The following is a 25,029-nucleotide window of genomic DNA, read 5'->3' as shown; positions in this document are numbered from 1 at the left end:
GTTATATTCTACAGGTATCCGACGATGATCAACGAACACACAACGAGGAGATCACTAAATCTTTGGTCACTATTCCTCACATTTTACTCTTCTATTAATTCTGCATCGTATTAAAGAATAAACCCTAATCTTAGAGGCTTCAAGAACAAAAAACCTTTTGTATTAATTGAAACAAATAAATTAAATTCTCGATGTTTCTATACTTACGTACGGATAGGATAAAGTAAATGGTGCGGCAGTCGAAGACTTTATTCAAATTCAAAGCATCACATTTGAATGTACGTATTTACTGTTTATTATATTACTTTTTATTATATGTATAATTTTTTGCGTTCGTGCAAATAGAATATACGAATAAGGAATTATAGTTATGACTCATACTTGTCTGTATTCTGAACCCAAGCCCGCATTTTTTTGAAGAAATGAAAGTTTCATTTTGTAGCTAATACGTAGCGCTATAACATATTCGAAGCTGATTCGTGCGAAAATTCTATAAATATGTTTTTATGACGAATATTAATATTCATAATTAAAAAAAAAGTTAAAATAAATTATTTTTTTAATGGGAATGGTATGTTAATGACCTACATAGATATGTGCGTAAGTTATATTTTCGCAAAAAAAATCGAAAATTGATATTTATATGATTTGAGTTATGACCATACTTGTTTGTATTCTGAACCCAAGCCCCCATTTTTTTGAAGAAATTAATGTTTCATTTTGTAGCTAATACGTAGCGCTATAACATATTCGAAGCTGATTCGTGCGAAAATTCTATAAATATGTTTTTATGACGAATATTAATATTCATAATTAAAAAAAAAGTTAAAATAAATTATTTTTTTAATGGGAATGGTATGTTAATGACCTACATAGATATGTGCGTAAGTTATATTTTCGCAAAAAAAATCGAAAATTGATATTTATATGATTTGAGTTATGACCATACTTGTTTGTATTCTGAACCCAAGCCCCCATTTTTTTGAAGAAATTAATGTTTCATTTTGTAGCTAATACGTAGCGCTATAACATATTCCAAGATGGTGCGTGCGAAAATTCTATAAATATGTTTTTATGACGAATATTAATATTCATAATTAAAAAAAAATTAAAATTAATTATTTTTTTAATGGGAAAAATATGTTAGTGACCTACACAGATGTATGCGTGAGTTATGTTTTCGCGAATATTTTTAGAAAATTTAATATTCATATGATTTGAGATATTTGACTCATACTTGTCTGTATTCTGAACCCAAGCCCCCATTTTTTTGAAAAAATTAATGTTTCATTTTGTAGCTAATACGTAGCGCTATAACATATTCCAAGCTGGTGCGTGCGAAAATTCTATAAATATGTTTTTATGAGGAATATTAATATTCATAATTAAAAAAAAATTAAAATTAATTATTTTTTTAATGGGAAAAATATGTTAGTGACCTACACAGATGTATGCGTGAGTTATGTTTTCGCGAATATTTTTAGAAAATTTAATATTCATATGATTTGAGATATTTGACTCATACTTGTCTGTATTCTGAACCCAAGCCCCCATTTTTTTGAAAAAATTAATGTTTCATTTTGTAGCTAATACGTAGCGCTATAACATATTCCAAGCTGGTGCGTGCGAAAATTCTATAAATATGTTTTTATGACGAATATTAATATTCATAATTAAAAAAAAATTAAAATTAATTATTTTTTTAATGGGAATGGGATGTTAGTGACCAACATAGATGTATGCGGAAGTTATATTTTTGCAAAAAAAATTGAAAATTTAATATTTATATGATTCAAGTTATGGTCATACTTTTTAATATTTCATACCCAAGCCCCCATTTTTTTGAAGAAAAAAATGTTTCATTTTGTAGCTATTAGGTAGCGCTACAACATATTCAAAGCTGGTGCGTGCGAAAAATTTATAAATATGTTTTTATGACGAATATTAATATTCATAATTAATATTTTTTCGAATTTTAAATTTTTGATTTCAGAATCGGTACCGCTGGGGTCTAGTTAGTACAGTGTCCAAGTTTTATGTTGGTGGCACCAGTAGAAGGTATCGAAAATGGCCGCTAGAATATCTGTATTCTAGGATCACCTTGGTCACGTTGCAGTATCGTTTATTTTTAATACATTTAACAATCGTCTAGTTTCAGTAAAGTCAGTGTTTTAAAAGCAAATATAAAATAGTAAGTATACCTATGTTTTTAAATAAATAAAGGGCATATTTTAAGGTTATATTGTGTTTCCTATTAAACACTACTTGTAGTTTTTAATACATCACGTTTCTATGCCTATATTTTGCATTATAATGTACTTTTGCAATTAGTATTTGATTTTAAACTACTATTTAGAGCTTGTTTTACTTTTAACCAGTAAAAAATAACGTGATTTCCGATTGTCAAGCATAGGCTACACAGCAAAAATATAAACAAAAAGTTGTAGCTCTTAGAAGCATGCACGAAGTCTATGAAACAGAACACCCATGTTGTTCCCTACCATGCGAGGATAAATAAGTTACATTCATCTATATTTTATTGTTTATTTTTACATTTATTCACAAATATTCGATACATTTCTTCATATGGTTTGCAACAGAACACCCATGTTATAACTTGCAAGTTGCATTGCAAGGATAATGTTATCAATATATTACTTCAGGTGGTTCTGCATCTAACTCTGCTGAGCATGGTGGGCCAGGAACATCTTATTACCAATCATCAAATGCAAAGATATTACGTATTGATAATGAATGCCAGAAACCACAAGTTACTTTACCAACCAGTACAAGGGCGACTGAGGATATTTTCTACTCGTTTTATAACAGAGGTATGGATGTTTTATGCTTGCGTTGCAAACTGTTTTTAACTTATTTAAAAATTAGCCTATTGGTCAAAGTGTGTGCCTTGTTACTGGAAGATACCGGGTTCCAGGCTCGACGCTGCTATCATTGTTGGCATGCGAGTTTTTCTTACTTGCAAACAGACACAAGGTGTATAAAGCCACCACAAACCATGGGGAAAAGACACTTATGGTCTTTAAATTGCAGGCCAAACCTAAAACATTTAACATTGTCCAAACTGGCGGTCATACAGAAAAAAGCATAACTCATAAACAAAATATTTCAAACAACCTATAGAGTGCAATAAGACATCTTTTTTACAATTAAGATGCCCTGCCATGCAAAGGTAAATCAATAATGCTAGTATCTCTCATCAGGTGGAGTGGCGATACTTAACAAGCGTGATGATGGACAACCCCACACGTTTACATTGATTGAAATATATGGAGGTGCCCACCTTACATTGGAGTATACAACAAGCAACCAAAGCAACAGCAAGCTTGAAGTAATGACTGGAGGTTTGGTTGGTGATGATACAGGATACTTCCATATCCCACCATTAGCGCATGTACAATGGAAGCAGGTATATGAACACATATTATTGTAACTTACTTTATCCTCACGTTGCCCGAAAATGACAGTTGTTTTATCACAAGTGTTTTGTTTTATACACCTCGTGCCCACTTACAAGTTACCATGTATTTAACTTTGTGGTTGTATTGTAGCTCTAAAAAAAATGCAAATATAAAGCAAATAATCCAACGCCACTAAACTGTTAACAATAGACAATCATCAAAGAGAATTTTCCCATTACCCAAAATCCTAAGCCTTAAATACAATCATTTTATCAGCTTTAAAAGGCCAATTTAAAGCTGCCTAATTCTAACCACAAGAGACTAGACCTAAGCTTAAACCCTCTATCTGGCCACCAATAATAGAAAATCCAATGCCCTATTTTGCTTTACCATTGTGGTTTTAGATTTTTATTATGAATCTGCTGCTTTTACATGCTTACGATTAAAACATGTTTACTTTAATTGAAAGAAGAAATTAAGTTTAATTAGATTTAAAAAAAAAATAATTTTAAATTTTAAAAATTTAAAAAAAATTTAAGTTTTAAAAGAAATTTTAACTGGAAGAAAAAAACTTGTTGTTACACCTAGATGTCAGTTACCTTGTTACTTGTTTACAGATGGGTGAGCACCGCTTTGTGAACATGACCGTCATGCCCATGGTGTATGAAGGGGGAAAACTAGAAATGACGATGAACACTTTGGAGTTCCGCCCTGCGTTTCATGAATATCAATATAATGGGTGATTAATAAGTTTATTTAGCTGAAAATTAGCCTAATTGTTTAGAGGGTGTGCATTGTGTGACAAAGGATACTGGATTCAAGGCTTGGCGCTGCCACCAATACGAGCATGTGTGTTTTAGACACTAAATTTTTAAGAAATGGTTTACGTTATGATTAAGTGAATTTTTGCCTGCTGCCTTTGTTATTTTCGAGTAAACATGAGGTGCATGAAGCCACCACATATGGTGTGCAACCATACACACTTGTAATTACATTACTATATCAAAACGATTGCTTCTATCTCCTTTCTATAGGAATGCGTGTCCTGTAGAGTATTTAACTGGTGCAGCAAACAGCAACACGAGAACGTTCAAGTTTTGGGGCCATATTTTAGTTCCTGAGGTTCATCTGTTAGTTGCTACAGGTAAATATGTGTAATAATACAATGGTATTGGAACAGGTGGAACTAATATGAAATTTCATGTACTTGGTGTATTTCGCATTATAATGTATAGTCTTTTAATAGGGGGTTGCAGTTTAGGATGAAGAAATTGTTGTTTTAAACTATAATGTTTAAAATTTAACTTAGTTGCTTTTAATTTAAACTTTTAAATAAAAAAAATACCACAAAATCTCACTCCGTCAAAGTTACACAGGTGGTAACTTGTGAGCTGGCACAAAGTGTATGGAACAAAACACCCATGTTAAAACAATTTTTGTTGCCCCGCCATGCAAGGATAAATAAGTTATTCAATAATTTTTGTTAAAAATACTGATTTAAATTTACTTGTTTGCCAAGAAATGGTATCAAGTTAACATAATAAAGTTGTTTGATAAACTAACTGTAAAATTCAGTGATATTTTACTAATTCGAAGTCAAATTTCAGGTGTTACACTATCATTTGAGTTGCCACATAAAAGGGAACTGGCCTGTGAAGGAATAACGGTTCAAAGTTACGGCTACATCAACTTTAACAGCTTTGAAGGATTAGAAAATGATAATTGGAATGTTACTGTAAGAACCAAACATTATTTGCACTTTTTATTATATTTTTTATGTTTTTCAAACAAAAACTGTAAGAATAATTGTTTAAGTAATGGCTCATATGATATAAAAATAAATATGCCTAATTTTACAGCTTGTTAAATTTTTTACCCTAACATGCCTAAATGAGTTATTCTGGAAAGCTGGTTTAGGTTTTATACACTGGGCGGTGGAGATTATTTAGAATATTAAACATAGTTCTAAAATACTCTGAGACCTTGACTGAGTAGGGCAGCAAGAAAAAGTTGCCGTCTTTTACTTTAGAAAAGATTTGTGGCAGCTTTAGCTTTATGCCTCCCACAACTATAAGACCTGTATATATTTTTTTTAATTTTTAAAAACTTATGTTTTTATGTCTGTTTTAAATAGGTGACATCTAACAAAGAAACTAGCATGAAGTCCGGACATGTCAATATTGCAAGTCATGGACAAATAACTGCAAGGTCATTGACTTTAAACACTGATGTTGTGCATATTGCTGCCGACGGCCATCTTTCTGCTGATGAAATGGGACATGTGAGGGGACATGGTGCTGGATACAGTAAGTATAAACTTAATATGGTTAGGTTAATTTAAATTTGCTGAGACTATGTGTTTGGTTACATTGCCCATAACCAAACAACACAGTGTTTAATGCTGGATGCTGTTACAGTTGTCAGATGATGTGGCGCTGGATATAGTAGTGGTTACATTTTAAACCTAATTAGACGTTATTGGGTTCTGGGCTAGATTGCCTCCTAATTAAAGAGTATGTGGTTACCATTGTGTACATGTATGTCTTTGGCTTAGTCTTTACAGCAGTCATTATAACAGGTGTGTCCTGTTTCATACACCCCATGCCTGCTTACTAGTTACCACTTATGTAACTTTGTGGGTGATTATTTTTTTAAATATATGGCTTACAATTTGGACAAAAGGTACAACAGCATCAAGCCTTGAATCCAGTATCCTTCAGACTAGAGGCATACACGCACTTTAACTCTTAGCAGATTCAAGCCCTAATACTAACTATATTCATTGCAGACTATGGTAGAACAAGCATAGGAGGTTGCTATGGTGGTAAAGGAGGTAGAAGCAAGAGCATGTTGCAAACATCTGATCTAAACAACACAGTATGGGACGGTGTATATGGAAGTATAGAACAACCGGATCTCTTTGGTTCTGGGGGGGTGGGGAACAGTTTTATATCATCCTCAAGGGGCGGTGTTGGTGGTGGTTATCTCGATCTAACTGTTACAGTGTTGAAAGTTGAAGGATTGATATCAGCTAATGGTGGTTCTTCTAATAGTGGTAGTGGTGGCAGTGGAGGTTGGTTTGTTGTTTATATAATGGTATACATATATATACATAATATATGCTGTTGCCGCCAGACAGATTGTTGGTATGAAAATATGTTTTGTCACTTTTGTAGTGCACTGCTGTAGGCTGTATTATACCTCGTGTTTTTTGTAAGCTATATTACACTTGGTAAAAGATTTTTGGCAATCTGATCTTTACCATAATTTTGGAAGAAAAGAGGAAAAAAATCTTTTGTTAATAAATAATTTCAATCATTTTTTAAACCATAAACACAATCCTACACATTTTCAGGTAGCATAATGGTCCACGCTACCACTGTAGAGGGCCATGGTATGTTGAGCACCAATGGTGGTTCAGGTTCATGTACGTCACTATCTGACCTTATATGTGGAGGAGGTGGTGGTGGAAGGATTGCGCTTAACCATAGGAACGATCTACGTTGGTGGAAAGGTTGGTGAAATGTTCGATTAGTGATTTGTTTATTATCAATTCATCAGTTGATTAAATAATTACCGATTTATTACGCATACCTTTTTAAGCCTACTTAAAATAAAAATATAAAATTTAAAATTAAAGTTTTAAAATGAAAGAGTTGATAAAAGTCGGATTGCTATTAAAATAAAGTTCATATGATCTTGGTAACACTAGTGATTCATTTATGATCAGTTTATCATTTTTTTATCAATAAAAACAATAGGCTACTTTTATAATATAAACACAAGACTTTTATAAAATAAAATTATTTAAACCACAATCCCCTACACTTCAGGTGATGTAACAAGTTATGGTGGAGTGGGGACTTTCAATTCAAACCCTGGTGGATATGGAGGTGCAGGTACTGTGTTATACTCGAGGAAACATTCATCTGGAAAGAAGACAATTTGGATGGAGCTGAAAAATAATCGGGGTAAGAATTATCCATGCTACTATTGTGTGTTTGTGTGTGTTTTAATGGTAATTGCTCCAGCTCAGTGGTCACTAAATTGTCATAAATAAAGATAAAATGAGGAAGTAGTTTAATTTTTGTATAAAATGTTATTGGCATTATAGCACGGGTATTTGATAATGACATGTTCTAAGCGACAGGCTTTAATATCTGGCAGGTTCATGTGGTGTTAGGTTAATAAGGAAACTTTGGCCTAACTGTCCCAAGGCGTGTCTAAGTCTAATAGTAGGAACTCACCCGTAAAAATAAAATAGAAATACCTTTAATAAACTGCTGTTTCTTACTTTAGTTTTAAGATCTTTAATTTCCAAGGCATCTCTTTAATCCTGACAATATTAACTTAGGTTCAAACACCAACTTTGACCTTGAGGATGGTTTAACATTATTGATCAACACAAGCCAAGTAAATAACACCAACACCCGATCAAAGAGAGACGCCACTATGCTGCCCCTTGGTGTGAATCGTGTTAATGTGGTTGGGGGTGCGAGAGTTACATTACAAAGAAGTTATGAAACTTTAGATTCAAGATACTTTGTATCAGGAGATGGTACGGGATGGTTGCATGTTCAAAGTGGACAAACAGTTGTCATGCGTAAGTTTCATTTATTTCTTGTTAGCTGTTTTATGCTCATCCCCTGATGAAGTCTTGTCGGATAGCAGACGAAGCGTCGGAAACACATTATACTCATACCAGATGAGCTGTTGAAAGATTGTTTGCATTATGCCTGGTAGCAAAAGTAACAGAATGTTTTATCTTCTGGCTTGTCCCTAAAAAAAGTTTAAACTTTGGTGCCCTGTGTATCAGTGGTTGGGCGATTGCACCGTAGTTCAAGGGTACCGTGTTCAATGCCCAGGCATGCTACTCATTACTGTATTTTTTTGAAATATACATTCTATGTTATATTATATTATTGTCCCTGTAACAAGTAAATGAAGAACAAGCGTATAAAGTTTCCCCATATGGTGTACAATATGGCACCAATGTTTTAACCGTACCCAAGCCAATAGAAATAAATGTTGATACTAAATTATGTTTTTAATATATCAACTAACTTTCAGACGCCCTCAGCCAAGCAGAACCTTACAGGAAAATCAACGAAGATGTGTTTGGAGAATACGGTGAAATAATGACCAACATATTTGTACACGAGGGAGGGTACCTTGTCCTACCACCAGACACCACTTGTCGGGATGCAAGGATTATTGTATTGGGAACAATAGCAGTGGATAAAGTAACAGTGGCTTCAGGTTGCCATCTTCAGTTTGGGACGACAGGAAAAAGTAGATTGCTTGATACCAACCAGGGCTCTGTGGATTCTCCCCAACCTAGTGTAAAGGAAGGTGTTTTTAACTTTGTTTCCTTGAATGTTGGAGATGGAGGTGAAGTGTCTGCATTCATACAAACAGATGATGTAAGGAATAACGTCTCTATTGTGGCTGTGCAAACCGTCCATGTATTTGGTGGAGGAAAGATTCATGCTGTGTCTGTTCATATTCATGCAAGGAGATTGGTAATAGATGACCTGGGGGTTATTACTGGTGATTTGAACACAATATCCTGCCACGGAGACCCCCATACCTCTACTACAAATTCTAATGGTCAACCACTTATTTTGACTGGGTCGGGAAAAACTGGTGCTGGTGGTTCTGGTGCCGGGCATGGTGGCAGGGGCGGCCGTGGTAGTGGGCAGCATCATACTGGTGGTGCTTATGGCAGTTTGTTTGAACCAATAAGCCATGGTTGTTCTGGAGGTGGAGATGGTGTAAGAGCTGGTGGTCGAGGTGGTGGGAACGTTGTGTTTAATGTCACACATGAGCTACAGAATGATGGCTTAGTTGAAGCTGACGGTGAAAGTGTTGAGGTTGGAGCTGCTGGTGGTGGAAGTGGTGGAAGTATCGTGTTCCATGTTAACAACATGCGTGGGTATGGTGATGTCACTGTGAACGGGGGTCATGGCCACGCTTGTGATGCAAACCATAATGATGTGAACAACTGTATTGGTGTTCGAACAAGTGGCATTAAAAGTGGTGGTGGTGGTGCAGCTGGACGTATAGCTGTTTATTTTGCTTCAAATAAAACTTACTCAGGATCATGGCAAGCACATGGTGGGAAGCCTGGTAATGTGGTTGGCAATTATGTTTCTTCTGATACTACAACTGGGTATGGTGGACCTGGAACCATGTATTTCTACCACACCGTGCACAAACATACAACTTTGATAGTTAACAACAACGGACATGGACCGGATAAAGACAACAATTACATCGCTGATTATTCGGACTTGAAAAATGACGAGTCAAGAGCCTGGTTTTTGCCGACTCATCGTAATTCTGATGAGTCATCATCACATGATTTTTACTTTGACGAGATACAAGTTTGGGGAAAAGCTCACTTTGCCGTGTCACCTCTCAATCATACCATCGCAGGTAATATATAAGATGCAGATAACAAAGATTTTCTGGTCAGTTATAATACAAACATTCCAGTTTATATTTAAAAGAATTGTCCACAAAAAAATATCACCAACAAAATTACATATGTGGTAACTGGCAAGCAGACACAAGGTGTATGAAACATAACGGATGTTGCTGCCCCGCCAAACAGTATAATAAATAAATAGCATTTGTTACTTCACAGGTTCCCTGGCTGATGTAGGATTTGATGCAAACATCTACTTTGAAAATCTAATTGGAGACAGAACTGGTGCAATACATATAGGACCTCTTCAAAGCATGGACCTCGAGCGTCCATTTATCGACCTTCCTTTCAGTGCTCATGTATATAGACATGGACACCTTGGTCTTGCACCTATTGTTCATGTACATGGTGTAACTATATGGCTGGATGGTGCTTTAACTCATGTGAGGAATATAACGGTGAAACACCACGGTCGGTTATGGCTAAACAGACATGGTAAGTAACACAGAGAAACTTGTTTAACCATAACTTTATGATATGTTTGCCTGCTAAAGGGGCTTTTCTAGTTGTATTTATTTAACATTTTGGTCATTCTGCCATGCCATCTAGCCATGTTTTTTGCAAGCATTTACTCAACTAGAATCAATATTCTAGACTTGATACTTCCATTGTAGGCTTATGTGTCTTTGGACAAGACACTTAACAGCAAACCTTGATGGTGTCTCGCCATATAGGAGACAAAATTAGGTGTTTTGATATCCACTGAAACAATTCTTCAGCAGAGCTCTTTCAGTGGACGTAATGTTTTCAAACTTTAATTATGTCTCGCCATATAGCAAAACTTGTTGCTATGATATCCACATAAAAAATAATAATTATATTTTTCTTCCAGGTCGCACAGCGGGCTCATTTGACATTGACGACACTTCATACTCTGATGAGTTAGACGGCCCACAATTTGCTGGGAAATATACGTTTGATTACGTCCATGTGAAGGACAATGGTTACATACACATGATCAGCAACCCTATTGTTGACCCTGGCACACAATTCAATGTACTAGACATGATAGTAGATGGCGGTGGATTAGTTGAAGCTACACATGTATATGTACATGCTGTTAACATCACCATTGATGCTGGGGGAAAGATATCAGCAAACAACAGAGGTTATACCACTCAACACGGTGCACCTATCCATCAAAATGGTTCTTATAACATTGGGTATCATGGTATTATTAACCCAGGTGAATGATTATGTTCGTAAATATATATTATTCATTTTTACCTATTCCATTTTTTTGCTACCTTGTATTTTTTACCTTGTATTTTTTATTTAGCATTTTTCTGTAATATTCATTATAAAGTTTGTATTCCAACCCAGTATTAATAAATAGTTTATATGGTGCATACATTATTATGAAGTATTTATGAAGTTTGTATTTTTTGCCCTGTATTTATAACATTTATTTTGTACCATGTTTGACAGTTATGTTCATTTTTACTCTTTAATATTCATTATAAAGTATTTATAAGTTAGTATTTCTACCTTGTATTAACATGTGGTTTATTCCACCAGGAATGGGCTATTACGCATCCAGCCACGCCCCATCTGGTGCAGGTCATGGTGGCAGTGGTGGACATGGTAGTGGGAATGGTGTTCTTAAAACTGGACAACCATACGGCAATCTATATGAACCTGAAGTTTTTGGTTCAGCTGGTGGCGGGCCCAACGCTGGATCTGGTGGTGGACGTATATGGTTGAACGTCACTGGCATGATCCATATTGATGGTGAATTGTGTGCTGATGGTGGCAATGCTGACACCACATCTGGTAGCATTGGTGCTGGTGGTAGTGGTGGTAGTTTATGGCTGCATTCAAATATTCTATCTGGTTATGGGATCGTATCAGCTAATGGTGGTAAAGGAGGATTGAATGGTTTTGGTGGTGGTGGTGCTGGGGGAAGGGTGGCTGTTTACTTCAATAAAAACATCACGTTCAGGTAAGCTATAACTTCTTGGATTTGTTTTGTTTAATTCATGTTATTAAACCTGTGCTTAACAATTTGGAATATCAACACATCAGAATCGAGAGCTTGACTAAGTAGGGCAGCTCAAAAAGGTGCCTTTTCTCTTTAGGGAAGCTGTGCTAAATGTCAGAGAATAGATATTTATATTTCCCCATTTAAACATTAACTATAATTTGCAGCTCCTTCACCTTCCATGCCCACGGGGGGCGTTGCCACAAAAGCACAATAACCCCACCATGTGAGGTTGGAGGTCCAGGTACCATATTCCTTTACCACAACATAGAAGACCATCGTACTTTGAGGGTGGAGAATGGTGGGGCAAGTATTGGGACAAGGAGGTTGTTTGCTAAACCAAGGAATAAGTTGATCAATTGGGATAAACTGGATGAAGATGGTGGAAGAGCTTGGATATTGTCAGCTAATTCTGGTGGTCATAAGTTCGCAAACTTTGGGCATGATTTCCATTTTGAGGAACTACAGGTAACGTAATTTAGGGAAATTAATACCTACAGTTAAAGCCAACTCTGACTTTACCCATATACAATATAAAGTGCATGTACAATGTTTGGGTGATGGGGCAACTATGGCTTAAATTCAAGGTTCCATGGTCTACCTTGCTGTTGAAGGTCACACATATAGAATATAACTTGAATCTCAATGTATAGTCAGGGACATTATAGCTAAATGATGAAATGTAATATAGTTGTAAACATTGTTTAAACCTATACATAATGTATATGTCTAAATATTAAATTCTCAATTATTCTGTCATAGGTATATGGTGGTGCTCACTTAGCTGTCATGGATCCAAGCAAAATACCAGCGGACCAAATTTGGAGATACCAGATCACAAGATATTACGCACGAAATATTGGAGGACAAGATATTCTAAGTTCTCCAGCAAATGAAACTGATCTACCATCTACTACAGAGTTGCCTTTGACTGGCGTCCTGCCTGGGAATGTAACTTTACATTTCAAATACTTCATTGGGGATAGATCCGGCGCTGTTCACGTGGGTGATGGCCAAACTATGGACTTGGAGAGATATGAAATAGATCTACCATTCAGTGCTTATATATACCATGGTGCCTTCCTTGGCTTGGCACCCATTACCATGGTGCATGGTGTTGAGATATGGATATCAGGTGTGATGGCTCATGTTAGCAATATGACTTTGAAGCAAAATGGGACGGCTACTTTTAACTTCATGGGAAGAACAGTGGAGACAAGGAAGTTGCATGATGGAGGTATTTAAATACATTTATTTGGTTTATCAGTTCATTATATACACTTTGGATTGTTCTTCTATTTTTCCCTTGTAACAGGAGGATAGCAGGTCATTGGGCAAAAAAATTAACTATAATTGCTCCAGTCACATAGCTTCTCTAAATTGTCAGTCAAGCATAAAGCAATCACCCATGTTATAACAACACACACAAGGTTCAGATAAACAAGTTTCAATTATTTCCTTATTTATACATACGCAGGTACTTCACTAAAGGACTTTGACCCTCAATCAACCATAGATACAGCAGTTTACGTATTCAGTAGTATCCGTGTGCAAGATACTGGTCTGGTTGAGATGGTATCTGACCCAGTGACACAGCCACGAGGTGTTGATATATTTGCACACACCTTGGTGGTAGAGGGTGGTGGGGAAGTTCGTGGTCCACGTGTTATACTGGATGTGCATAATGCTACTGTGAGTATATCTATATATATATATATATGTATGGACGTGAATATGTATATATTAATGCTGTTTTTAATATGTGCCATGGCATGTTAGTAAACTGTGAATATATGTTTATATATGTATGGAGTTGTATATAAAGGTTTTATAAGTGTGTGTTGTGGCATGCCAGTTTGTGCCATAGTATGTTATATGTGCCACGGCACACTTTATGTGCCACAGCATGCTGTATGTACAATGGCACGAAAATATTTTTGTTAAAAGAACAATATATATTTGTAATTTGCCAATAATATATTACAGTTCATACATATTATAAGATACAATTTTTAAATACAGATTGACTCTGGTGGTCGACTGCATTCAAATGGGCTTGGTTACGCCAACCACCATGAATATACCCAAGGAAGCATTGTCAACATTGGAACACCACCTGTACCAAGTGATGTTAACATAGGTGGAGCAGGTTGTGGCCATGGTGGAAGTGGTGGAAGGGTTATCAGGCATATTACAAGCACAAGTGCCTCACTTACTGATATCAGCACCGCCCCTAACTATCACCGGCGTATTACTGTTGATATTATGAGAAGTGGTTTATCGCATGGGAACCTATACCAACCTACTTCATATGGTAGTGCGGGTGCTTCATACTCGGCAAGCTGCTATGGTGGTAACGGTGGTGGTGTGATAAGGATGCTGGTGTCCAATACATTAGAAGTAGATGGCACCATATCTTCTGATGGTGTTGCACCTAAGTCTGCATGCTCAAGCTCTGGTGGTGGCGCTGGTGGTTCGATATGGATACATACACATAGACTTAAAGGGTTTGGATTGGTGTCTTCACATGGTGGAAAGGGATCAAACTCACAATCAAGTAGCATTGGTGGTGGTGGTGGAGGAGCTGGCGGTAGAACTGCCATATATTTTGTTAAGAATGAAACTTTGATTGGATTTGTGGCTTACTCTTCTGGTGGAAAAGCAGGGAACACACCAAGTTCAAAGATAAATGGTGAAAATGGAGGTGCTGGGACAGCCTTGCTCTACCATATGGTTCATAAGCATCGTACTCTATATATCGACAACGGTGGATTAATGGTAGGTAAAGTAATGATGTAACAACAAAAATATTTGTAATACTCAAGCAAACTGTTGTTCATATAAGTTGGGTCCAACTAATAGTTTACAAACGAGGTAATACTGTGCCAATATCTAATGTCATCAGTCTGTTATTTGAATATTATTTCGTTTATGCCTGGTAGCAACTGCAACATATAAAAAATAACTAAACTTTTTAAATCTAAAGAAAAACACACCTATATAGATCTGAATAAATAAACACATATAAATAATAATTATGATCATTCCCTTACAGCCATACGACTCCAACCATTTGATTGGCGACCCAAACCCTGCAGCAAACAACCCAGAGGACAGAGTTACAAACGGGAGGGCTAACTATGAGGATCTGAAATTCACCGGGTTCGTCCATAATGACGGTTGTCGCACGTGGATTATACCTCCACCTGACTATGTTGATAATGAAGATGGAGAAGATAGTATTGGAGAAGTTGCTAGAAGGGGAACTGTTGAAGCTCCTGTGTTTGATTATAAGTTTGAAGAGATACAGGTAATGTGTGCATGTGTATGCTATGAGAGTTGTATAGAAATAGTGTCACATATAGTGTTACATACGTGATAACTCGTAAGCGGGCACAAGGTGTATGTCATGAAACAGAACACCCGTGTTATAACAACTGTCATTGCCCCGCCATGCGAGGATAAATAAGTTACATACATAGTAACTTGTAAGCGGGCACGAGGTGTATGAAACAGAACACCCGTGTTATAACGACTGTCATTGCCCCGCCATGCGAGGATAAATAAGTTACATACGTGGTAACTTGTAAGCGGGCACGAGGTGTATGAAACAGAACACCCGTGTTGTAACGACTGTCATTGCCCCGCCATGCGAGGATAAATAAGTTACATACATGGTAACTTGTAAGCAGGCACAAGGTGTATGAAACAGAACACCCGTGTTATACCCCTGAGTAATCGTATACCATACAACTACAAGGGTAAATAAGTTACATTCACATTTACATAGATATATGGTGGAGCACATGTAGCGATATCAACTGTACCTTTACACAACAATACAAGCAACACAACCACTGAGTTGGTGGCTGATGATGCAAACTCACCTGCTGAGGTTGACATTCATTTCCAATACATGATTGGTGATAGAACTGGTACCGTTCATTTGAGACCAAACCAGACCATGGACTTGAACAGAGACGAGATAGATCTTCCTTTCAGTGTACGAGCATATACTTGTTCGTATCTTGGCTTGGCACCAATTACATTCATACATGGTGTAACTATATGGATGCATGGTAAGATATTTGTGTATTTAGTTGGGTTGGGATAATCCATTAGGATTAGATATCCAATTATGTAGATCTAGTTTTGACTGCATCTGAATACAGTTCGTCTTTACGCACACTTTTGTTTCTATTAGAAGTTTAACTTACTTGGCTTGTTTGTCCGTTAGGTGTAGCGACCACGCTTATTTTCTTCCAAATAAATGTAAATATGCTTTTAATTGTAAGCGTGTTTTAACAACCATTGTTTTGTCGCTATATCTTGTCTTTTCGCTTAAAGTATTTTTAAATCTTCACTACCGTAATCGAAGAGACAAATAAAAGTTATTATATTATTATTATTATATAGTTTTAAGCTGCTACCATTTGGAAGTGTATGTCCGTGTGTGTGTGTCCGTGTGTGTGTGTGTGTGTTCATATGTGTCCTTTGATAATACATACAATTGCTCCAACCCAGTGTTCGCTAATGGGTTGTCTAAATTATCAACCATACAGAATAAAAACACCACCCACAAAGTTGCATACTTTTTTCTAGCTCATGTCTCATAGCATGTTTCAATGTAGGACCTCACCCATATGTAACAAATTTTAATCGACATTAAATCACACATATGTTTTCCACAGGTGTTCTTGCAAATATCAAGCAACTAACATTACACCACTATGGTGTGCTGGCAATGGAGAGTGGTGGGCACACTAAAGATCATGAGAAGAATAACTTTCAGTGGGTTTTTATTATTTGGTTGATTTTGGCTTTATGTGAACCTTCGGTATTTTCTTTGGTAAAAACTCTACATTTTTTTCGAGCAAAACATTTAACAGCAAATGTTTCAAACTAGTGGTCATTAATAGGTTGTCCAAATTGTCAGTCATACATAAAAACAATCATATATAAATACAGACACAAGGGGTATGAACTTATAGTTTGCAATAACAAGCCTGTATTAAAAATCCAAGTTACACCCATGCAATGATAAACAAGTTACAATATATTAAAACTTCTTTTTTACTCAGATTTGAAAAGCTTCGAATTCAAGATGACGCATCAGTATATGCGATCACGTCACCAGAGTTCAGGAACCCTGTCATAAAACTCAACACAATATCCATTAAGATTGAAGGAGGTGGTAAACTCCATGCTACATATGGTCATATTACTTCATACAACCTTACAGTGGAGGATGGTGGATTTATAAAAGCTGATGGAACGGGTTATACAATATATGATCATAGGAATATAGAAACAGGTTTGATGTTTATTGTTTTGTTTTTTAAAAGAGATCTGTTTAAATTTTGGATGTATGTGTTCTACAGCAAACACATAATGCGTACTACTCCAACTCATTGGTCACTAATGGGTTGTTAAAATGAAAAATTTCCAAAAAACAACCACCTTTAAAGTTAATTTCAAAAATAAGTTTGCCAAATAAACCTCTTGGCAATTTGAACTGTCTATATTTCTAAAATTAAAAATGTAATGATATAATTTTATAAAAATGATTATTCACTATAAAATGGGTTTGCAATTTTGTACTGTATTGATATGAGTTAGTGAGTTACTAACATGTATGGTTTATGAAGGTGTGAATCTTGGCAAAGGACATTCTGCTGCAGATGGTTCATCTGGTGCTGGACATGGTGGTACCAGTGGTGTTGGTACACACCAGCAAGTTACAGGGCAACCATATGGTGATCTCTATGAACCATTAGTGATGGGTAGCGCAGGTGGTACCTCATCACACATGGATGGTGGGAAAAGAATATATACCCCTGGTGGTCGTGGAGGTGGTGTGTTGTACCTCAACATCAGTGGTACATTATATATAGATGGTGAAGTCACTGCACATGGTGCTGCAGCCCAGTCAGGACGAGATTCTGGAGGTGGCTCTGGTGGAAGCATCCTTATACACACTGAGAGGTGAAACTTTTATTTTGCATTTTTACTTCCTATTTTCATGCAAGGTTAAGCTGTTAATTTCCATTTATTTATGGTTTTGAAATGATCTTTGTTTTTGAAAAAATGAATAAATGTTATATAACATAATTTTTTTCGCAGGATCACTGGTTATGGTAAGGTTGCTATAAAAGGTGGGGATGGTTCAGGAGGTGGTGGTGCTGGTGCTGGTGGTAGGATTGCTGTTTATTTGAGGGATAATTCAACGTTTATTGGTCGATTTGTATCAAGTGGTGGACGGGGTACAGGTGGTGAATCAGGCGGACCTGGTACAGCGTTTGTATTCCATGCCATACACCATCATAGGACACTAATTGTGGATAATGATCATCTGACTTCAAGTCGCGTGGGGAAAATTACATCTTATCAAGGTAAAGAATTGTTGGTGTATTTTGTTCTTTAACCAAGTGGTTTTGTAACCACATGGACCAGATTGAAGGCATTATGCTGCCCACATTGTGGGTGTATTCCCAACTCAGTGGTCACTAATGGGGGTTGTCCAAATAGTTAGCTTTCCAAAAACATTTAAAAATGGAATCACCCACAAGTTTACTTAAGTTGTAACACGCAAGAGCATGATGTGTATGAAAAAGAACACCCGTGACATAACATTAAATACTGTTGAAACAATACAATATTTCTTTAGCACATATTTTGTAAACCATTTAAGTCTTTTCAGAAACTAATTCAAATATAATTACACAAAAAACTAGTAAAAAATGGAATCATAACTTTGATATACTGTTTTGAAAAATATATATTTACTTTACCACATATTTTTTCATTTATTCAAATATATTTACAGATACTTCGACCGATAGTTTCAAAGCATGGATCATGCCCGACAACCTTGGACACAAACTTGCATTACAACATCCCAACTTTGATCCAACACCAGAAAACAACAATGATAGTCCAGCCAATGGCCGTTTGGAAATTAGTTTTGAGGAGTTCCAAATATTTGGGAATGCCCATTTGGCTGTGATGTTGAGCAATAACGCGAATCTGTCGCACGTAAACGCAACAAAGAAGGATGAATTGTACATCAACTTTAAGGACATGATTGGTAATATATTTGTAATGTAATACTATTCTATTCTTATTCTAAATGGGTGAGGCCCCATGGCAAAGCACGCTTACTCGTACGGGTAGCGAGACGTATGAAACAGAACACCCATTTTAGCGACTGTCAGTGCCTCGCCATTCGAGGATACATAAGTTACACACAGAGTAACTTGCAAGCAGGCGCAAGTGAATAATACAGAACACCGATTTTATAACGACCATTGTTGCCCCGCCATGCGAGGATAAACAAGTTACATTCATTCACTCAGTCAATTCAGAATAAAACAAATATTTTATTTATTAACAGGTGATCGCAGTGGAGTAGTCCATGTCGGGCCGCAGCAAGATTTAGATTTACGCCGTCCATTCGTTGACACACCCTTCAGTTCATATGTGTATGTAGATGGCCATCTTGGGTTGGCTACAAGTATTAGGATGGAAGCTGTCTTCATACATTTGGAGGGAAATTTGAGCCATGTGGAAAATCTATTGATGACCAAAGGAGCGGAGTTACGTCTGTTTCTTACTGGTAATATAATTGTGCACGTAGTGTAATTATAAATTCAGTATGAAAATTCAGAACTTTAATTTTTGTTTCCAAAACCAGGTGCTGCAGACTTGGTGGGCAACTACACGGAAAACGCAAAGTTTCGGTTCCCGAATGACATCAGGATAAAAGACACGGCCAGAATTATTGGCAATGGACCTCCAGCTCATGCTACTCAGTATAAGTTAATATCCAACACATTAACTGTGGATGGTGGTGCAGTTATCACAGCAAAGCATATTTTGGTTGAAGCAACCAATATAACGGTTGATGATGGTGGTTATATAACTACTAATAATGGAGGTTATGTTGTCAATAGAGGTCCAGCACCTGGGAAACCTCATTTCCTCGGCCACAGTGGTGCTTCACATGGTGGCATGGGAGGCAGGGGTGGTTGTGAGGGTTACAAAGCTTGCAGGTTGCCAAGGAATGAGCCTTATGGATCACTTGAACAACCAAGGACATTTGGAAGTGGTGGTTATGGTGGTAGAGGTGGGAAATTTATATTTAAATTCAATTTATAAATTTAGCAGATTAGTTATTGTGATTAAAGTGGTGCATCAGCTAGTTTCTATCACCATGCATGTCATGGAACCTATAATGCAAGTCAGAGTTGGCACATTAGGTCATTAAACCTAAACATATTCTGGTTTTATTATAACTTAGTTAGCCCAACATACGAGGATAAATATATGATCATTTTAAACCTGTAAGTTTAAAACCCAAACATGTTTTGGTTTTATTAGAATTAATAGTTACCCTGTCATGCCTAGATAAGGAAGTACAGAACCCCCATGTTATAACTTACCCCACCCTGCCTAAATAAATATATGGTGATACTAGATCCATAGGTTATTAAACCCCTTATTTATTCTAACTTAGAGTTACCCGCTGCGAGAATAAGCTAGTATAAGTAAAATATTGATTATTTTAAATCGACAATGATTAACAAACCATATGTAGGTGGTGCCGGTGGTGGCATCGTCGAGCTGCGAGCTTCCCATGTGTTACATGTGGATGGTGTGGTCTCAGCCAACAGTGTTGATGTTGTTTCAAACTCTGATGGTTCAAGTGGAGGCAGCGGGGGAAGCGTGCTCACATATTCAGCTGTGCTTACTGGATCATGGACTGGTATGTTGTATGTGGTTGTTTAATGGTTTGTTTTTATTGTGGTTTGGCTTTTTGAGTTGCTCCACTTAGTCAAGCTATGAGAGTACTTTTGACATGCGTGATATTCTTAATTGTCAGGCCCAATACACTGATGGTTATTGAACTGTTTAAAAACAAAAGAAAATAAATATTGTGTTTTATATTTTTAAAAATGTTTCTACCATTTTTGCGACTAAAACCAGATTGTTTTTTAACTTTTTTTTATTAATTTTGAACTTTAAGCTCGTAGCATTTTTTAAATTTATACCCACAATGTTTTAACTTTTAATCAATCACAATTATTACCCATTTTCCCATAGGTAACATTCAAGCACTTGGTGGGGCTGGAGATTTCAACAGTGGAGGTGGTGGTGCTGGTGGTAGGGTTGCCGTTTATTACTCAAACCAGTTATCTGACATGCCGTACTTGGGGCAATTCAAGGCGCATGGTGGTCCAGTTGGTAGCAGGGCAGAGGCAGGAGCAGCAGGCACTGTATATGTAAAGCATGAAGAGAAAAATGAAGCCACGTTGATTGTGAACAACGATAACCAACCAAGTTTAGATACATGGATGCATAATATTGGGAGAAGGTTGAACTTTGCCGGAAGTTCTGGCAAAAGTGCGTCGTACAATGTTGGCTCATCTGGTCGACGTGTGGAGTCAAGTGTTGCACCTTACAATCGTGCCTATCATAGCGACTGTAGATACAATCGCCCACTAACCAACCATGGAACATACTACCTGCTTGGCCATTTATTCGATCAGACATTTTCTTCATCAAACAACAGAATCTTCGTCGCAGATGCTCGAGCCACCACCATCACTTTAACTTTGGATGGAAGAAGAAATATAAATCGTGTTCGAGTCGCACCCGCTTGTTCTTTCCCCTCAAAGTTTAGAATAACTCTCGGTATCACTGGTTCAAGAGATGGCATTCCTGACTCAAGATATTACAACCATGTTGGCAGCCAAGGATTCATTGAACCAGCAACATATTGCAGACATGGATCATATGTTGATATCGTTGTTGGACATTTGCCCGCTGATTACATTAAGATTGAGATCGAAGGAAAGAAAAGGTTCTGTAACAACCAGTATTTCGCTGGCTTGTCGGAGATTGAAGTTTATGTCGACGGCCAAACGGAAAACTCCAGATTCTTGAACCGAGAGTTGCAGGTTAGATACGTACTGACAATAATCAATCTGTTTGCCAAACTCCATTTATTAACATTTTGCATATTTTTTTAAGTGGAATCCAAAGATCCATATTACAATAATGGCAATTTCTACCAGTAGAGTGGAATATATTAAAAACTTTACCAAACGCATTTTTTAAGAAAATGCCTAAAAATATAAACTTCATTTATTTTTGAATTGAAATTATATATGTTTTACTTTGAATTAACCTGACCCTTTTTTATATTCAGGGTTAAATTATAGTTTTAGTCTTATTTGTCAACTTTAAATGAACACCTATTACACCCAGGGTGCTGCCACCTGGATTGAGCTACCAACCAATAGTGGAGGAAACTTTACATTTCACGAAACTGTTGTGGACGGACATGGCAACTTAGCTGTCATGTCAAGCACAAAATCTATGGTAAAAAAATACAAATATTTCTAAAGTAACTTTGCTTCAGTTTTTAAGCTTAACATTGATGAAGTTTTCATATAGCCAAACATTGTCCAATTACAGTTTACCAGAATTTCCTTTTATCAGTTTATATCATTTTTATTATCCCTTCGTTTACAATATCGAAGATCAAATCAATTAAACTATAAATTGATTTTCCACAAATTGCAATGCGTTCTTTTCATTTATATTAAATTATACCTCTCTAGCATTAATGCTCTAATTACTCTTCATGATCCATCTTTTTTCCAAGAAGGTATTATGCATGTTAGTTTTGCCACCTATATATTCATGAATATATTCTCCTACACAGAGCAATGATACATCAGACTCCCATGTCCATCTTGGTCACATCCGTGGTGATTTGACTGGTGTTGTTAACATTGGTTTCAAACAAACATGGGGAGTAACCTCATCAAGCATAGACGTTCCCACCAGTTTCAACTTATATGAAGGGTCTTCTCTACAAATGCCAAACACAACTTTTTTCCACCAGGTAAAGGAAATATTTAACATAGAGCTTCTTAAATACCGGCGGAATGGTTAGTACACCTGCCCCTAACCCAGAGGTTTCAAGTTCGAGTCTCAACACTGCTACCAATGTTGACTTGTGTGTGTTTGGTATATGAAACATAACACAGTGTTAATAAGTTACATTTATTTGCCCAACATAAATACAAACTATATACGAAGGTTGGTTTAAGATCCCATGGTGGCCAAGTATCCGGCATCGACAACCTGCACGTCTTCAATGGTGGAACATTCCAACTACAATCCACAGCTAAATACGACGCTGGGTTAAACGCTGGTGCTCATTCAAGTAACAACAAGACTTCACAAACTGTAGCGTTATCCACCGTCATCGTACAAAGTGGGGGAACTCTAAAACTTCAAACTCATAGGTTAGTGTGACATTTTAAAGATAAATTATTCTTATTATGAAATACTTTTTTATATAGTTATGTAAGAACACCTCATAATTCCTAGTGTCATAAATGAAGTACTTTTACTCGTAACCCATGCAAATCAGGTAGTTTTTACCCTTAGCAAGTTAAAAGGTCTATCATTTAATTGGTTATTCCTCCTCTTCGTTGTTTTAATTAATTTGATCTTTGTTATTGTATTCTTTACTTCCGTACCATAAGTCATAAATACAATTTAGTTCATGTTTGCATTTATACAGCTACAGAAAGATCTAGTGAAAGGCATATATAATATGGGCACTTCAGCAAATCCTTTACTCTATTCCGTTTTTTCCAGGAGAGATGACGGTTACACAATTGAAACGACCAACCTTACCATATATGGGGGTGGACACTTCATCACACATGGGAGATTACATATCAACGCTCAACATTATCTTGCTGTTTATTCTGGTGGGAGGATTTCTGTAGATGGAGCTGGGTAAGGATTGAATGTTGTTATGTTTTTATCAGGGTGCCTCTGTTGAAACGGGAGGATACCGGTTTCATAGCTCGATGCTGCTACAGTTATGTGTGTATGTGTCCTTGGGCAAGACACCTAACAGTAATTTCACCAACTCAGTGGTCACTAATGGGTTGTCCAAAATCAGAGTCCCCCTAAAATTACTTACAAAGTTGTACGTTTAGAAAGTAGCAGTCAAGCATTTGGTCAGTAGGTGTTTGAAACTACTGCATATGGTGCACAATAAGAAGTCACCTATGTTATAACTCTGAGTTCCCTCTCCACAAGCGAATCATTAAGTTGTTACCAAATACTCAACAAACTTATGTAGTCAACTTATACAGTGAATGAACTAACTTTGACTTTATATTAAGATTCAATGCTACTGATGGAGTCACTGCTTCCACTGGTAAATCGTCATCATCTGGTGGTAGTGGAGGTGGTTATGGTGGTTCTGGTGGTACAGGGCGTGGTGCATCAGTTGTAGGGATACCAAACACCTTGTTTAATGTACCCGATGCATTTGGTGCAGCAGGTGGGAATGGCACAGGGGTTGGAACATTTTACTTTGGTGATGGATACCTTGGGTAAGTGGTTATGTTTGAATAATATTAAAAGTAGGATATGTCCCTGATGCACAGTGGTTGGAGTGCCAGTTAAAGACTACAGAATATGGTAAGAACCAATGTTGTGGGCATGTATGGGCAAAACTCATAACAGTAATTGCTCCAATCAAGTGGTGTGTTATAAAGATGCCATTCTCTGCTAGGCGCTGAAAAATGGGTTTATTCAATTTAAAGTTGCCTCTAATGGTTTAGTTGCCATATAGATTATAGGCTATAGGGGATAGGTACTGGGATCGTTTAGTCTTAAGATACGATTTGCCAGCATTTAGTTTTCCTTTAATTATGGGACCTTAAAATGATGTGTAACCATCACTTGCATAAACATACCTGTATTTAAATAAGCACATGTACATTACTATAGGAACTTACCACTTGCTTATGGTATGGGAGGATCTGGTGGAGGTGCGTTGAAAATACAATCCCACCATGTTCATATTGATGGAGTGGTTTCAGCTAAAGGATCACGAATCAACACTAAACTTAGCAACACTGCAGGCAAGTAAATATGACTACACTGGTATGGTGTAAATGTGCTCTCTCGAGTATCTGGTCTAATTAGAAAAATTGTTTAAGTTTTTATGTTATTTCTGTCGCACTTTGTGCACAATAAAACTTCTGCCTAATTAAGTTGTATCTTTGTGAAAAAAAACAATGTCTGACCTCAAAAACAAT

General features: G+C 36.7%; 2 protein-coding genes across 2 annotated transcripts in view; both read left to right on the top strand.

Moving 5' to 3' along the window:
• LOC149730413 (uncharacterized) overlaps positions 1-20,062 on the top strand; it is a 32,043-nt gene extending 11,981 nt beyond the window's left edge. The window contains exons 11-37 of the mRNA XM_089885978.1: positions 2,664-2,831; positions 3,222-3,427; positions 4,037-4,158; positions 4,454-4,563; positions 5,027-5,154; positions 5,554-5,725; positions 6,208-6,492; positions 6,775-6,933; positions 7,253-7,390; positions 7,774-8,022; positions 8,490-9,857; positions 10,069-10,344; positions 10,742-11,095; positions 11,428-11,851; positions 12,058-12,358; positions 12,653-13,127; positions 13,368-13,582; positions 13,913-14,668; positions 14,946-15,200; positions 15,681-15,969; positions 16,582-16,681; positions 16,972-17,204; positions 17,539-17,875; positions 18,014-18,282; positions 18,717-18,977; positions 19,284-19,505; positions 19,584-20,062. Of these exons, the coding sequence (XP_089742104.1) occupies positions 2,664-2,831; positions 3,222-3,427; positions 4,037-4,158; positions 4,454-4,563; positions 5,027-5,154; positions 5,554-5,725; positions 6,208-6,492; positions 6,775-6,933; positions 7,253-7,390; positions 7,774-8,022; positions 8,490-9,857; positions 10,069-10,344; positions 10,742-11,095; positions 11,428-11,851; positions 12,058-12,358; positions 12,653-13,127; positions 13,368-13,582; positions 13,913-14,668; positions 14,946-15,200; positions 15,681-15,969; positions 16,582-16,681; positions 16,972-17,204; positions 17,539-17,875; positions 18,014-18,282; positions 18,717-18,977; positions 19,284-19,505; positions 19,584-20,047 (8,336 nt within the window). The 3' untranslated portion in view covers positions 20,048-20,062. The remainder of the gene's footprint in view (positions 1-2,663; positions 2,832-3,221; positions 3,428-4,036; positions 4,159-4,453; positions 4,564-5,026; positions 5,155-5,553; positions 5,726-6,207; positions 6,493-6,774; positions 6,934-7,252; positions 7,391-7,773; positions 8,023-8,489; positions 9,858-10,068; positions 10,345-10,741; positions 11,096-11,427; positions 11,852-12,057; positions 12,359-12,652; positions 13,128-13,367; positions 13,583-13,912; positions 14,669-14,945; positions 15,201-15,680; positions 15,970-16,581; positions 16,682-16,971; positions 17,205-17,538; positions 17,876-18,013; positions 18,283-18,716; positions 18,978-19,283; positions 19,506-19,583) is intronic.
• A 387-nt stretch (positions 20,063-20,449) lies between these two features.
• LOC149730412 (uncharacterized) lies at positions 20,450-25,029 on the top strand. Its single transcript, XM_089886009.1, has 8 exons — positions 20,450-20,654; positions 20,993-21,849; positions 22,160-22,273; positions 22,620-22,802; positions 23,000-23,208; positions 23,567-23,710; positions 24,106-24,318; positions 24,719-25,029. Exons 1-8 carry the CDS (start codon positions 20,465-20,467, stop codon positions 24,858-24,860), a joined length of 2,052 nt encoding a protein of 683 aa, XP_089742135.1. The 5' UTR covers positions 20,450-20,464; the 3' UTR covers positions 24,861-25,029.

Source organism: Ciona robusta, chromosome 10, assembly GCF_009617815.1.
Source record: "Ciona robusta chromosome 10, ASM961781v2".
NCBI lineage: Eukaryota > Metazoa > Chordata > Ascidiacea > Phlebobranchia > Cionidae > Ciona > Ciona robusta.
Note: the sequence above shows the minus strand (reverse complement) of the source record. Positions and strands in the feature narration are given on the sequence as shown.